This window comes from Camelus ferus, chromosome 18, assembly GCF_009834535.1.
Source record: "Camelus ferus isolate YT-003-E chromosome 18, BCGSAC_Cfer_1.0, whole genome shotgun sequence".
In the NCBI taxonomy this organism is placed as follows: Eukaryota; Metazoa; Chordata; class Mammalia; order Artiodactyla; family Camelidae; genus Camelus; species Camelus ferus.
Genome location: NC_045713.1, coordinates 12451759 through 12467813, shown reverse-complemented (window position 1 = coordinate 12467813; position 16055 = coordinate 12451759). Strand labels below are relative to the sequence as shown.

At 44.1% G+C, this 16055-nt stretch overlaps 1 protein-coding gene across 2 annotated transcripts in view; it reads left to right on the top strand.

Annotated features, from left to right (window-relative positions):
* Positions 1-5382: 5382 nt before the first annotated feature.
* Positions 5383-16055, top strand: part of BAIAP2L1 (BAR/IMD domain containing adaptor protein 2 like 1) — a 71224-nt gene continuing 60551 nt past the window's right edge. The window contains exon 1 of one of the 2 annotated variants that reach the window (XM_032460044.1): positions 5383-5712. In XM_032460044.1, the coding sequence (XP_032315935.1) occupies positions 5662-5712 (51 nt within the window). In that variant the 5' untranslated portion in view covers positions 5383-5661. The remainder of the gene's footprint in view (positions 5713-16055) is intronic. The other variant, XM_032460045.1, reaches the window with a different exon arrangement.

Here is a 16055-nt window from a genome sequence, read left to right as displayed (position 1 = left end):
TACATGGTTTCACTGGCAAATTCTACTAAACGTTTAAAGAAAAACAAATACCAGTTCTTCATAAACTCTTCCAAAAAGTGGGAGGTGGAGGAACCCTTCCCAACTCCTTCCATAGAGCCAGTATTACCCTAATATCAAAACCAGTCCAAGACATCCCAAGAAAACAATACACTGACGTCCCTTGTGAATGCAGACGCAAGAGTCATCAACTGAATGCTAGCAAGCTGAATCCAGCAACAATAAAAAGGATCATATGCCATGACGAAGTGGAATTTATCCCAGGATGCAAGGTGGGTTTGACACATAAAAATCAACCATTGTAATACACCAAATCTGCAGAGGGTAAAAGTCAAAAACACAATCATCTCAATAGACATAGAAAAGGTATTTGACAAAATCCGACACCCTTTCATGATAATAACTCTCAACAAACTAGGAATAGAAAGGAATTTCCTCAATTTGATAACTACTAGAACTACTATTGCAGGTTATTAACAAGAATCAATTATATTTCTATACACTTGCAGTGAACAGTCTGAAAATGAAAATAAGAAAGCAACTCCATTCACAATAGCATTCAAAAAATAAAATACTTAGGAATAAGTTGAGCAAAAGAAGTAAACTTATACTCTGAAAACTACAAAACATTGTTTAAAGAAATAAAGAAAGACCTAAATAAATGGGGGAATATTCTATGTTCGTGGATCAGAAGATGTAATATTGTTAATATAGTAATAGCTCCCTAAACTGATCTACAGATTCAGTAAAATTCTTATCGAATTCCCACTGCATTTCCCGCATAAACTAACAAGCAAATCCTAAAATTGATACAGAAGTGCAAGGCACCCAGAGTAGCCAAAACAACCTTGAAAAAGAGAAAAAACAAAACCAAAAAAGCCAAAGTAAAATGACACAGCCACTTTGAAAAACAGTTTGGTGGTCCTTAAAAACATTAAGCACACATTGACCATATGACCCAGCAAATTCACTCCTACGTATGTACCTAAGAGAAAGGAAAATATACACCCCCACAAAAACTTGTACACAAATGTTCACAGCAGTATTATTCACAATAGCCAGAATGTGGGAACAACCTGCATGTCCACACGTGGATGAGTGAATAAACAGAAGTGGCATAGCCATACAATGGAATATCATTCAGCAATAAAAAGAATGATGTACTGACAGATACTACAACATGGATGAACCTTGAAATCACTGTACTAAGTGAAAGAAACCAATTGCAAGGACCTCATATTGTATGATTCCATTTGTATGGAATGGTCAGAATAGGCAAATCTACAAAGACAGAAAGTAGATGTAGTGATTGTGCAGAATGTGGGGAGAGAGTTGGGGAGAAGTGGGGAGTAACTGCTAATGGGTACAGGATGTCTTTTCAGGGTTGATGAAAATGTTCTAAAATTGATTGTCGTTTTGGTTGCACAACTTTATGAATAAACTACAAACCATTAAATTGTACACTTTAATGGGTACACTATATAGTGTGTGAATTATATGTCAGTAAAGCTATTTATAAAAAAAGAAACTGATAGTTGAAAAGGAATAAAACAAAATGCATAGAAATGAAAAATCATCTTGAAATTTAAAACTCAAAGGACAGGATAATTAGGAGTTCAACATAGCCAAATAAAGAATGAGGGATTTAGAGGATGATTCTGAAGAAATTATCCAGAATGCAGCACAGAAAGAGAAAGATGTGAAAAACACAGAAGACAGGTATGATTTCCATACCCAGGCTAAATGATCAGTTGGTAGTGAGAGCCCTTTCAACACCTCCAGCTCTGATTTCATCATGACAAACGTGAGTGTTCACTGACATAAAAACATAACTATTGCAGTGTTACTGGATAAAAGTTCAGTTCTAGAAATAAACAAAGTAACATTTTCAGAATACTTGTTGAGCAACAGAGTGGATGGATTAAGATTTGCACTTCCTGAACAGAACAAAGTTGAAAAGCAGAAGCGTTTCAAATACCATTGAAGTGACAAAGTAAGTTTCCATGTGTATCTTATGGAATCGGCTGAAAGCTTCATGGCCTCACAGCATTCATGGTATGTGAATACACGCTGCATTTACCTCTTACTCCTAGAAGGGCTTACACCAGAGGTGAGTAAGCCACTGTACTTTGGATCCGTTGTTCAGTTGTTTTGTAAGTTTGATACATATTTACCTTTTTCAAGCACTAACATTTTTAGTGTATTAACAAGTGTATTCCCAATGCCACTGTAACAAATTTCTACAAATTTAGTGGCTTAAAACAACACACATTTATTCTCTTGTAGTTCTGGGGCAGTTGTCTGAAATGTGTCTTTCAGGGCGAAACCAGTGTGTTAGCAGGGCTAGTTCCTTCTGGAGGCTCTGAGGGGAGAATCCACATTCTCACTGTTTCCAGCCCCTAGTGGCCTCCTGCTTTCCTTGGCTTGTGGCCTCTTCATACATCTTCAAAGGACATCACTCCAGTCTCTGCTCCTGCCATCACGTTGCCTCCTCCCCTGACTTCCGCTGTGTCCCTCTTATAAGCACCTTTGTAATTACATCTGGCTCATCCAGATACTCCAAAATAACCCCCTCCTCTCAAAATCCTTACCTTGATCACATCTGCAGAGTCCCTTTTGTCACATAAGGTAACACTCATAGGATCCAAGGATTAGCACTTGAACATCCTGGGGAACATTTATTCAGCTTTTACCATAGCTAGTACTACTACCATACTAAGCTCTATTAGAATTAACACAGACTGCTGTTAGAGGGGGCTGAAAATACTCCTTCAGGTCAAGTGATTAGGGAAGGTCCCTCTAGGCTGAAATCCACATTACAGGGAAAGACTGTAGGAGCCATGGGGAGAACATTTTAGGCAGAGGGAAGACCTAGTGAGAAACTCTACAGCAGAAATGAATTTGACATGCTTGGATCAGAAGGAAGTTACAGAAAGGTAAGTGAGTTTTCAATTCACATTTGCTTTTTCAGAATAAGAACACTTAAAGGCCCATCCGCTCCCTCTGTCTTTAAATGGGACTTTGCCTCCTAACTATTGTTATCAGCAGGGACCTCTTTTGTCACAAAACATAGTGGAATTCTCTTGGACATCCCAGAATGAGCACCTGTTTGGAGCGTGGCTTTCAAAGTCTTATTGACATTGTCACCTGCCATTGTGTCTTACAACAATTCGAGCTGGGCTCTGGGCAGTTGGGGAACTGTGGTAATGCTTTCTCAGCAGGTAGTGTCTGCTTCTCACCTTCTCCCAAGTCGTTCCTTTCTATTGATTCCCTTTACTTCTCTCTGACTATCACAAAGTCTCAGAACAACTAAGACCTGGGGGTTTTAAGTTTGCTTGAAACCAACAAACACACCTGAACAGCCTAATACAAATGGCCTTTTGAGAGCGTGCCCATCTTTTTTTCTTCCATCTTTTTAAACCTATAGCACGTTTGCCTGTATCCCTACTATAGCCTTCATTGCAGATCTCCTTAAATTCTACCTCCTGCATGCTTATTAAGGGCTAGGGTCAAGGCCAGTTCACTCCTATGACCCCCAGCAGAGTATCTGGCACAGAGCAGGTAATCAATACTCACTTTGGGGCTAATGGCACTACTCCTAATGTCGGTACAGACCATAAGCTGACCATTCTCCAAGGCTTCTAAAGGAGAGTGGCCCTAACCAGGAAATTATTTCCATAAAGGAGAGTTAAATATGACCTGATATCTGAAGATTTGCATACGATTGTGAGCCAGGTCCTTCGATCAAATTCCAACCTTGGCATACAAATAGGGCCTCTGAGAAGTTTGTTGGTTTTATGGCAGTTTCTTCATTGCCATGTCTTCTGGCCCTGACACACTGCTGAGCTGCGGGGTGTTAAAGGTTAAGCCTCTGCTCTCTTTCCAGCTCCTCGGATGACTGCCTCGCAGCAGAGGGTGAAGTGACCCCATTCATCAGAAGGCACAGGGAGATGTTCTAAGACCAAAGGTGACCGACCTGCAAAGTTAAGGCAGCGATTTTCAAGTTTAAATGAAAGCCGACAGATATACTTGAAGAGCCCAGTACATAATGGTGATAATGATAAGGTTCACTCAATATGGCAAATAAACCCACCTGGCAAAGCTTATGAGCCAAATGCTAGAAATCTGTTAAGGAAGGTGACAGCTGCTTCCACTGTCTGAAACCTAGGGCCAATGTGTCATTTCCCCCAACACTCAAGGACACATAACCCTTTGGCTCCCCAAGCATAATATGCCTTATAGTTTGCAAAACCTGATAACATTGTCCCAGAGTCCAAGTAGTGGATTTTGTTCTAAGTCCAGCTGTATCTCATGCTCTTGGTGTCCCCTTCTAGGCCACACAGGGCTTTCTTTGTGTACACTTCCTGGTGAATTTCATTACAGGAGCAGTTCAGAAGCCTCATAGTCTAACAGCCCATAAAAGATGAAATGGCACCCAGATAGAAGTCTTAAAAATCCAGAACAAGGCCTCCTGCCCTTGTTGGGTGAGTGTCTCAGATACTTAGCGATTCTTCCCACTGGGAGAAGCCTGTTCTGGGTCCTCAGGGTCTGGGCTGGGCTGGGGTGGAGACAGCACAGGGAGCTTCAGGACCCTCCCACCTGCTCAGTCTCTGAGTGCCCAGAGGAAGAGAGAGTTACCTCTGCTCACCATAATCTTCTACATCTAGTAACCATCTGTGAATAGCACGGTTACATTGCATTGAATTAAAGGCCCATCTCAATGCAATTTAAAAACATACTGCCATTTCTGTAACCAGATCTTGGCATTTATTAATTTTTTCATGTATCAGGAGTTTCCAAAACTGCAAGGGGAAGCCCCCCTCTTCCACTATGAGAGCCCAAGCACTGGGGTCCCTTAGATCTTTGGGGTCAGGAAGAGGGTTGCACAGGATTGAAGTCAAGCAGAGAAATCAATACAACCGGGGGACGTGGGACCTTCTTCCAGAGTCCCCACAAGGCAGCTGGGGGTAGCGCCTGCTGAGAGCGTGGGTGCCGGGCCTCCACCGCCAGCACCACGCAGGGATCGAGGGGGTTCTCGGCCCAGTGAGACCTGATCGCCTTCAGTGCGGGCTCTGTCTAAGCAAAACGGCAGCGCGAGCCACAGATGCCTCGCGGTGTCCGGGTCCTGGCGTCCCAGGACCTCTCGACTAGCAGCAAGAGGGCACGGTGGCCGCACCGCCCCTGAGCCTCAGGTGGCCCCGCCCAATCTACTTGGCCCCCTCTCGCCCCCGCCCCACCCACACGGGCCGCGCTGCCCCTCCCACCACGGCTCGGCCCGCCTCCTTCCCGGCCGCCTCAGGTGGGGCCGCCCCGCCTCGCGGCCGCCCCGCCCACCCAGGCCCCGCCCACCCCGCCGCCCCGCCCGCCTCAGGTGGGGCCGCAGGGCCTGCCCTGCTCGCTCCGGCAGCGTCGGGCCGCGTCTCCTCAGCTCCTGGCGAGCGGCCGCGGAGGTGGCGGCGGCAGCGCTCAAGTTTTGACGTTTGGGCAGCGGAGGCGCGCGCCAGCACTCCCCGGCCGACGGCTGTGGAGGCGGCCGACCCTCGAGGGCCTCTCAGTCGCGCCCCGGCGCTCCCGCTGCCCAGGTCGGGCGGCCACGAGGCCCGGCCGAATCCTCCCGCGCTCGCCCGCCCGGCGGCTGCAGCCATGTCGCGGGGGCCGGAGGAGGTGAACCGGCTCACGGAGAGCACCTACCGGGTAAGCGGGCCCGGGGCGGAGGGGGACCCTGGGGGCGCCGGGGCTCGGGGTTTGAGCGCCGGAGACCCAGGGACTGTGAGGGCGCCGGGGTTCGGGGCGAAGAGGCCGAGACTTGTGGGGTCGTCGGGGTTTGAGGCTGGGGGTGCGGGGAGAGGTTCGGGACCCGGGAGACGCCGCGGTTCGAGGGCGGGGAAGCGGGGAGGCCCCGCCGGCGGCTCGCACCCCCCGCCGGGGGAAGGTCGGGATTTTTCACCTTCGCAGTGAGGAGGGGACTTAACGCGGGAAGGTCCTCCCCTCCCCCTCTTTCTTCTCCCCCACCCCCTCCTCTTCTCCCCGTACCCCTCCCGGTTCCATCCCGGCGCTGGAGAAGCCCAACAAATGACACATTTCACCACCAAACGTCCGTGGAGGGAGTTGGGGGCGGGGTGGGGGTCGGTGCAGTCCCTGGGGCACGTCCTCCTTCCCGGTTCCCCTTGGGGCTGGTGACCGCGCCGGCGTGGCTGCTGCGCTTAAGCTCCTGGAGAGCAAAGAGCTAAGCTCGAGTTTCCTCTGAGAAAAGACGGCGCCGGAGAGTGTAGGGGGGAAACTCCCAGGTAATTAGCAAGCGCCAGGTGAGCGGGGCTCGGCGCGGGAGCCGCCGGGGTAGGGGCGCCCCCGGCTCCCGGACTTCACTCGGGCGGCGGCGACTCTGCTCTCTGGAAGGCTTGAAACTCGCTCCTCCTGAGACCTTCTCGCCCGCAGCTTTAACTTTAACTTCGCTTTCGGCGTGGATTATTTTGTGAGGCTGTGGGAGTCAACACCCGAGGTTTGAATGAAATTGACCTAACCTTAAGGAATGCGTTGACGGTCATTCTCTGAATTTGCACTTACTACGAGAGAGTGTTTCCAGAAGCAGACATCGACTTAGGATTAGTGGCCCGTTTAGTGAGTTTAAGTACTTATAAATGAATTCCAGTTAAAATAAGATATGTGTTTAATCATCTGCTATTAATAGAATACAAAACAACTTTTGTTTTAATTCGGCTTTAGGTTCATGGAACCCAAGTTCTCGAAATCCATTTGTAGCTATTTTTAAGACCCACAGTTAGGTCATTTTTATAGATTTCTGCTTTAACCCTAAAATTTAGTTTCTAGATTTGCAAGGTCTGAATGAATTCCTGAAATCAGGAGTTTGACTTTTGTTGGATAAGAATAAAAGCATAATCCGTCCTTGGAAGTTCAAGACTGGTTCCCCTCATCTGAATACACAAGTACTCTAACATGTGGATTATACTGCCCAGATAGATACCGTGGAAACAGTTATCACAGCATTTCTGGGCTCAGTAAGTAACTGTGACCACAATCTGTTTCTTATTCCTGTGTTTTCCTTATAGAGGGCAGTTTTTAGAAATCCGAGAAATTTGAATGCCAAAGTTTTACCTTTGTATTGAGATTATTAACATTTAAAATGATCCTGAAGATGGTGAATCAGGAAGCAGGGGTGGGGCAGGGGGGTGCTGTCGACAAAGTGTGTAAATATAACATTTTTACTCTTGGACTTGGGAGTAGTGGCTACCCTGATGACTGTCAGTTCAGGACAGTAAAACTGTACGTTATTGAGGAATGCAGATTATTGCAAATTTGGGGAGGAGTGGAGTTGCTCTCCCTCTGCCTCCAAGAACCAGGCACATAGATCTTTCCAATCTGAGATATCAGCTGAGATATCAGCTCAGGCATGCAATCCTGAAGTAAGTTTTCTCTGCTTTTTCTCCCAGCTCTCCCTGACTTTCAGATTTAGTGATGACTCAGTGGAGGGGCTGTGCTCAATTTATTGTAGTGCCACAAAGGGCATTGTCGCATTACGCAAAGAACTAGAGCAGGAGGAAAAAGTGTGGATTTCATAGTTTTGGTTATGTGCATTTATAGACATAAAGCATTATAAATCATTTTCATATTTTGAAAGGTTATAATACATTGAAGATCAGAGACCAGTACCTTACTGCTTTCCATTCTCAGGTGTAAAAGCTCACAAGTTTACTGAGTGACTTTAGTCACCACTTCCTCATTAACGCTGTGGGGTCGTGTTTATGTTGGGATGGTGGGATAAGAATTTACAGTTCCAGACGATAAGGTTATATATGATCTGTGAAGTGAATGCTGCTAGCTCATGCTTTGACTGTGATGGAAATCCACAGTGAAATTTTACATTAGCAGATCTGATTGAAAGCCCTGAAATCTTTTCACTACCTCCTCTTCCTCCCCCACCCCACACCTCCACAACCAAAGCTGAAAACAGTCTAAACTTAATATGGTAAAAATCTCCCAGCAGTGTTGATGAATCTGGTTCTTTTTAAAGGAGATTTCCTTCGTTACCTAGCAATCTACAATGTTTTACTAATAGAAACACAGCCTAACCAGGTGCATTTACAAAAGCCACCTGCAAATGAGATTTTATAACTTGCTCGTATGGGTTTTAGTTTTTTTAAAATGCTCAAATTCCTCCAACTTTGAAATAAAGGAATAAATTCTTTAGAGAAAATGGGAGATTATAAAGTAATACGATTCTCTGTATGCAGTATCAAATATCTTTAAATATTTGTTTACACTTTTGCTGAGTTTTCTAAAATGTATACTTAGACAAATGATTACTGGAGAGCCATGCTAAATCCCAGGAGGATGTGTGTTTTGTGGCTTCACAAACATGTGACATGATAATAAGCCCCAAAATGTCGAGTAATGTCACTGTTGCTAATTAGAATTAAGCCAGAGATCCCTCTCCCTCCCCACACCTATAGTACACCCAAAAGTTCCCCTCAGCAGCCTGCTTGTGATTTTGCAGTTTTCTAATGAGTACATGCTTTAGTGGTACAAGGAAGAAGTCAAGTTCAAAAAAACCCTTAATTAAAAGTAACCACAACCTTCCTAGAAGTTAGAACTGTTGGTCTTAGGAAGTTGAGGAGGGATAGGTGTGTCATCCAGGGATGCTGTACCTACATTATTCTTCCTAAAGCAGCAGGGAGCGGGAAGGGGACACAGAAGTCTTTGTGTGAGTGTCACCTTCTCAGAGTCCCGCCCAAACAGCTTTAAAATTGCAGATAACACCCCCCATCCCCCAGCCCCACCTAATGCTCCTTTACCCTTTCCCCCATAGTGCTTGCCACCTTAGGATAGAATATATATTTATTACATGTGTTTATCTCTACTCCTACTCCAACTAGAAGGCGAGCTCCCAAAGGAAGAAAGCTTTGTTTTGTGTTCCTAGCACTTAGAATGCTTCCTGGCTCCTGGCAGCTCATAGGTGTATGTATTTGTTGAATAAATGAATATTTAATTAATTTAGTAAGCACCTGTCCTAAACCAGGCTCCCCTCTTCCTCCCTTGACACTTTTCATAGAGCATTTGTTTCATTCTAAGGATGCATCAGCCCTCCAGGTGGACAGGGATCTTGTTCGTTTACCATTGAGAAAGGGCGGCCCACAGTCTGGGAGGCACCAGTGCCCACAAGCCAGTCCCCTGCCGGCCTCCACCCCACCTCTGCGAACGGGAATTTACTTTCTACTGGCCAACAAATACACAAGCCAAATACATTTTCATACTTTAGAGATCTAAGATGCCACCAAAAAGTTTTTGTCATTCTATTAATTCATCATCATTGGCATGTTTGGAACACACCTTTTTTAAATAAAAAAATGAGATACTTTTGTTCCTCACTGGGTAAAGCAAGCAGTCTAGGCCTGTGTGCTGGGTTTTGTTTGCTGGGTTTAATGGTGTTTTATTCTTGACTGGGTTTAGGGGATGTGTAAGTGAAAGTCCCTGCCTGGTTGGCTTCCAGTCTGGACAACAGCATATAGGTCTAGCTTTTGAAGCTTTAAATTGCTGTTTATGTTTATTGCCGTTGCTACGTATGCTGTGTGATATCTTCACCTGTTTGTAACACGACTTTCTACAGGCATGCTGGAGATAAAATGGCACGTGCAGGAGCCCAGACAACTTGCTCTTGTCTGCACGACGACCGAAAAAGGGGATAGAAAGAATCAGGTTGCCAGGTATCAAATATTAAACTGAGCAGCCCAGTGTTGGAGCTTTTTGTCTGGTAAAATGAAAATACAAAGCCAAACAATGGATGTCTTTTACTGTCATAACATTTTTTTCTTGATTGGAAAGAGGTTTTAGAACTAGAATAACATAATGGCTGTGCAGACAGTAGCATCCTTTATTATGAAGGCTGGGAACACTTGGACTTGTGACACCATTGACAAGTTTCAGGTTGCTTTTGCATTTATATTTGTGGCGTTATTCTAGTATTGGGCATTAAGTTTTGCCTTGTACTTGTGTCAGTAATGAGCTGCAGGCAGACCTGCCAGGAGACCTAATGTGTGTGAAATTGCAACCAATTAGGCTTTTGTTTTCCTCGACATTCCACATAGCTATTTATTCTACAGTTCAAAAGTAAAAATTATTATAAAAGCAGTGCAAATGTTGATTTAACTTATCTGTTGACATTTGTAAATATATTTATTTATTTCTAAAACCTTTCATTGAACTGCAACATACAAACCAAAAGGTTTGCTTAGGCGTATATATCTCACTGAGTTGTCACAAACTGAACACACGTGTGTAACCAGCACCCAGATCAAGAAGTAGACCATGACCAGCCCCCAAAGTCCCTCTCACGCCCCCTCCCAGTCACTATGCCCCCTCCAAGTTAACCACCCTCCTAACTTCTAACAGCACTAATTAGTTTGGCTTATTTTGTCTGCCTTCTTTCACCCAGTGTGTTTGTCAGATTCATCCATGTCATTGTAGTTAGTTATTTTTGCTGTGTAGTATTCCACTGTGTGGAGTTATCAGTTTATTCTTTGAGGGGCATTTGGATTGTTTTCAGACTACTCCAGAATATTGTGAATAGTATGTGTTGGGTGGGCATAGGCCCTCATTTCTCTTGGGCATATACATAGGAGTGGAGTTCCTGGATTATACAATATTTGAGTATTTAGCTTTGGTAGATACTCATACAATTTTCCAGACTGGCTGCATCAGTTTACTTTCCCAGCAGAGGTACAGGAGAGTTCCGGTTGCTCTGCACCCTCGCCAACAGTTGATATTCTCCTTCCACTCTGATTTGGCCACTCTGATGGCTGTATACAAAAATAAAATTTAAAAATTCAAGACAAAACAATTTGCCCAGGTTTGTCGGCTGGATGTCTGCAGCCTCTGCCAGAGCCTCACCTCCCTGGGGAATTCTTAATGTCAGAAGGCAGGGCAGGGACTTAGGGAATGTGGGCTGAGAGAGGCCATCAGTGGTGGTGCCTGGCAGAGTAAAACATCAATTTAAGTTTACTAGACTCTAAACTATCACAGCTGAACACATCAGAAGGTTTTATTGTGTAAGATTTGGGGGCATAGATGAGCCATAATTAAACAAACTGGAATACTGGGGAGGGGTGCAGTTATGGTTAATTGAATTTTCTTGTTAATTGAGTATTAATGCAAGTAACTTTCTCTTTCTTTTTGTGTGACTTTTCTTGAAAATGTGCCTGCTTTACTGTTACAAGCACAATAAAGTTTTTAAAAAGAATTTCAGGGAGTTACAGTTGAATCAAGAGGCTTCAAGACTAGGACTTTCTAAAGGAAATGTTTTTAATTTGGGTCTTCTCCCCACTTAGATTGTTCATGCTTGAGAACAAGTCCCCCAGTTTCCACTTCTCAGCATTTCCTGCAGTCATTCATATTTTGTCCATTTGTGTGTGTGTGTTGGTTTTAATTTTAGAGCCTTTTAAAAACTATTTTTCTCTGATAACCAGAGACTTTCCAAAATTTCTGTGAACATTTACACTGAAAGTGAAAGTCACCCAGAATCCCACACTATTAACTTATTGTCACTCCTTCCAGTATTTTTCAGTACATTCTTCCATGTCAGTATTCTTGCTTCATCATTTTGATGACTCCACAGTCCTCCATTCTTCATCATCATTTATTGATGCACTCCCCTCTTCTCGGACGTAAGATCATTGCCAGTACTTTGCTGTTGAAATACTGCAGTGAACATCACTGCAGGTAAAGCTTTGCACAAATTGGGGATCTTTTCCTCAAGCTAAATCCCCAGAAGGAGTTGTGGGTCAAAGGGTGGTCACATTTTAAAGCATATTTGCTACACATTGCAAAATGCCCTCCAGAAAATATGGGCCATATCAGGCTGTAATCTGATTGTGTGAGAATGCACCTTTCCTGAACCCTAACCAGTGAAGTAGGTCTTTTAAAACTGCTTGCTTTTTTTTTTTTTAAACCCATAGTGGGTTTTTAAAAAAAAGCAAAACATATATACTTATAATACTGAGTAGCTTATGGACATCGGCTGGGAGAACACCCGATTTCATGTCCACCTCTGCTGGGTATAGTGTCCCCGACAGACTGTGTACTTGCAGGTGTGCATGGAGTAGCGCCAGCTCTGTGGCCCTTCAGGCCTGAACACCTGTCCTTATTTCCCTCAGCCTTGATTTTACACTCCTGTTTATGTTTTCTAGACCTTGAGTCTGTCTTTCTGGCTTACTATTTTAAGGACTGTTCTGGTTGTAACAACTGCCTCAAATCTTTGAAGATAAAGGTGAGACTGCTTGTGGAAATGAGTTAAACGTTGCTGGTTTCTCTCTCATTCAAAAACAAATGAAAAATATTACCAGCATGTGTCCCCCAATCCAGGGAGCAATGTAAATAAGCACCCCTCAGAGACATGACAACTGCTCCCGGCCCTGTGGAGCCAAGTGTGCTTAGAGAGAACGGCAGGTGGGCGAAGATGCCCTTGGGTTTTTTGCTTAAACTGTTTTTATTTATATGGTACTTTGGAGGTTACAAGTCCCAAAGAGTAGCAATTCCTTCATGAAAAACATTAAAGGGTGAGGGCGGTTCTCTGGGGTGGGGCGTGGGGACTCACACTTCTCACTTCTGCTCTGCCTTCTGGTGTGCTTACGTTTTCATTATGTGAGTGGATTACTTTTATAGTATTTAAGCTAAAACCTCCCAGAAATTGATAAATATGTTCCATTTTAATGGGTAAGAAGTTTTTTTAAAGACTAAGCCAAAATGTGCCAGTTTCTACCTACAGTTTGCAAATTAATCTTCCAAGGATAAACCTAACTTAAACTTTTCCTGTTTTCTCATAATTTTTACTTACGGGAGTACATTTTTAACTTTTACTAACCTGAGACCATGAATGCGACATAACAAAAATTCAGCAAAACTGAGAACCAAATTCCAGTTCTTACAACTGTCTTCTCAAAGTCTTACTCCTGTTGTTGCAAGTGGCTGATCCCATTCAAGGAGCAGCTGTATCCCTGGACAGTATAAACGAGGACGAGAAAAGGTACAAAAGTGGTATTAACACCCTGCCAAAGTAAGTAGAGATAAAAGTTCAGGCGATTAGAACATACTGCCTAGAAGAAACATGAAAAAGATTGGGGCTGGGGGTCAGGACAGATCTTGGACGTTGAGTCTGACCCCCAGCCACCCTAAGTGCTTCCCTTTGGCCTTCAGGACAGAGCGGCCCCCTCCTGAGTGAGGAGGAGGGAAACCCCAGTCTGTGGGGGACAGGGGAGGATGACCAGAGACCACCCTGGTCACCTGTCAGATTCAGACGCCTGAGACCTAAGCTAACAGACCAATCCATTTCTGGCCACAGAAACTCAAGGAACAAAAGAAAATCAGGAAAGTCACAATGATAGTTCCTTATAGTGAAATGCAGCAGTTGTTTTTTTTTTTTTTTGTTTTTTAATAAAACTTTAGTGGTTTCAATTGACCAAATGATGTATTTTATCATGGGCTTCCTCTTACGCTTGGAGCAGCTTGAGATACAGGACATAACTGTCTGACGGTACAGTGTATTTCTAGGTGTGTAAACACTTAAAACACGTAAACCATTGTTCTTGTATGACACTCAGCCCAGTTGTTGTGCCCCTGAGAGTCAACTTCTTCAGCTAATCAACCCATCCTTTGTGTTATCCCAGATTTTTGTATGTATTTGATGATGTCACACCACTGCGTTTGCCCTTGTGCTCTGAGTTACACGGCTGTAAATGAGGGTGATGATAGCTCCCACCTCACACAGTTGTAAAGATGAAACATAACAGTACAGGAGAGCTCTGGGAACAGTGTGTTGGCTGCACTATACCCACCATACGTGCATTGATTTTCATCTGTTTTGTTTACTGCTTATCCACAGTACTGAGCTGAGCATCTGACACATAGACAGATAAAGGGATAGTGTTAATATTACTGGCATACATTTTTCTCTCGGTCAGTGAGTTATACACTCTTTGAGGATTTTTTAAAATTCCTTATCATGCCAATGCACAGTAAAAACTCAAAAATACTTGTTGAATAAATGCAGATCTGTGCTTACCACACAGTTGTAACTAAATCCTCACCTGCTCCATGGCCAGTGGGACCGAGCTGGCACTAACAATAACAGCCACCATGTTTAGAGCATCACTTGTAGACGTGCTAAGCTTACCACCTACCTTCATCCTTTCTGCAACTATTTTCTTGAGCACCCCCTGCTATGTCAAGCCCTGTGTCCACCACTGGGAACCATACCGAAGAAGAAACAGGGCCTGTGCTTTCTAGAGTTTCTAATTTATGACAGGACAACAATGCCAAGGTCTTAGCATCTCCAGCCTTTCCCCTGCACCTTGGCCCACCCTGTCTCATCAGTTGTGTTCCCTTGCTCCTACCCCACCCCAGGACCAGAGGGTCCTGCCTTTACCAGTGCAGTTCTTCAGACTTAGTTGTGTTTGTCCCAGTGTTGGAAGAAGGGAGGGAAAGAGTAGTGTGTGTGCAGGTTAAGTGTAAGAGGAGCTTTTTAGGCAGTTTGTAAGAAGTCTTTGGAAAGTCTGCTGTATCAGAGAAGTAGATAAGAAACAAAACAAAAATTTAGAAGCTTTGATTCCGCTTACTGGTATCAGAATTGTATTTGACAAACTCGGACTGTTTTTTACATTATTTGGGGTTTTTTGAACAATATTTCTCAGATTGCAAGGGCTGCAATTTTAATGCAAAGCAGAATGACCCATCTCAGAGGGTCTGACTGAGGGAAGTTCACTAGATTTATTCCAGATACTGTGTAAAAAGTGGCCTCTGGAAAGAACTAGTGAACTGAAAAGAATGTGGCTTGCTATATGAAAACAGCAATTTACAGCTGACCCTTGAACAGGGGTTTGAGTTGCACAGGTCCGCTTACACTTGGGTGTTTTTTCCTACCGTAAATGCCATAGTTCCGCACCAAGCACACTGACTGAGTGTGTGGGTACAGAGGTGCTGAGTATACGGCCGGCCGGCTATACTCAGATTTTCAGCTGTGCAGAGGGTGGGCACCCTAACCCCTGGGTTGTTCAAGAGTCAACTGGACTTTGAGCTGATTAAGTTCCTGTTACGTGTTAAGGACCTGGGGACTTTATACACAAATGTAACCCAGCACATTATTTCCTGTAAATCTGCTGTTTGCTTTTTATTCCGTGACACACCTTTTAAAATTAGTAACTAGGCAGACAAGAACACTTAATCAAATGGTCTAGTGTGCTCTGTAGCCTTCAAAGTGTATCTCTGTTGACAGCTATTTTAAGCCCAGTAACTAATCAATTAGTTTCCTTATTACAAGCCATCCATCTGTAATAAAGTTATATATTTCTAAATGATATTCAAGTTATATTAAAGATGTTTGATTTCTTATTTTTACCACATCAGTCTAGATTGCCTTGGTGTCTTTTCGTATCTGTCTCTCTGTTAGGCCATGCATTTTCAAGGGCCGGAACTCTTTCCTCACTCATCTTTGGGTTCTGTACATCCAGCGTAGGGCTGGGCTCGTCGTATGTATATGATAAAGACTGAACAAATGTGTAGTTGTTTCAAAGGCCCAAACGTGAGGGCTTTACAGTCAGTGGAGTAGCACCCAAGTACACATGAGCGTACTCGCCATGGTCTGTCTCTAGCCTCCTCTCCGCACCCCCACAGGAAAATACCAGAAAAGAGGCATATTTCTGGATTCTGATGGAAAGTTGTGTAATAGCTGTCCTGGTATTGTGGCCACAGAAAAGATTATTTCCATTCTTTCCAATAAGAACATGGACCTCTAGGAACCATACTAATATTGTTATAGCTAGAATTTCAAGAATTGGTTTTTACTTCAGTCCCACAGGTACTGCTTCCTATGAAGTTCAGTGTGTGCCCAAGGTCCATAAGTTGCCTGAATTCTGGGGCAGAGTCCCCAGATCCTCTGTCTGCTGAGGCCAGCACGGGCCAGATGTTGTTACAGTGCCTCAGTGCCTTGGCACAAGCTCTCTTGGCCCTGCCAGGGAGCATGTGTAACCTTATGG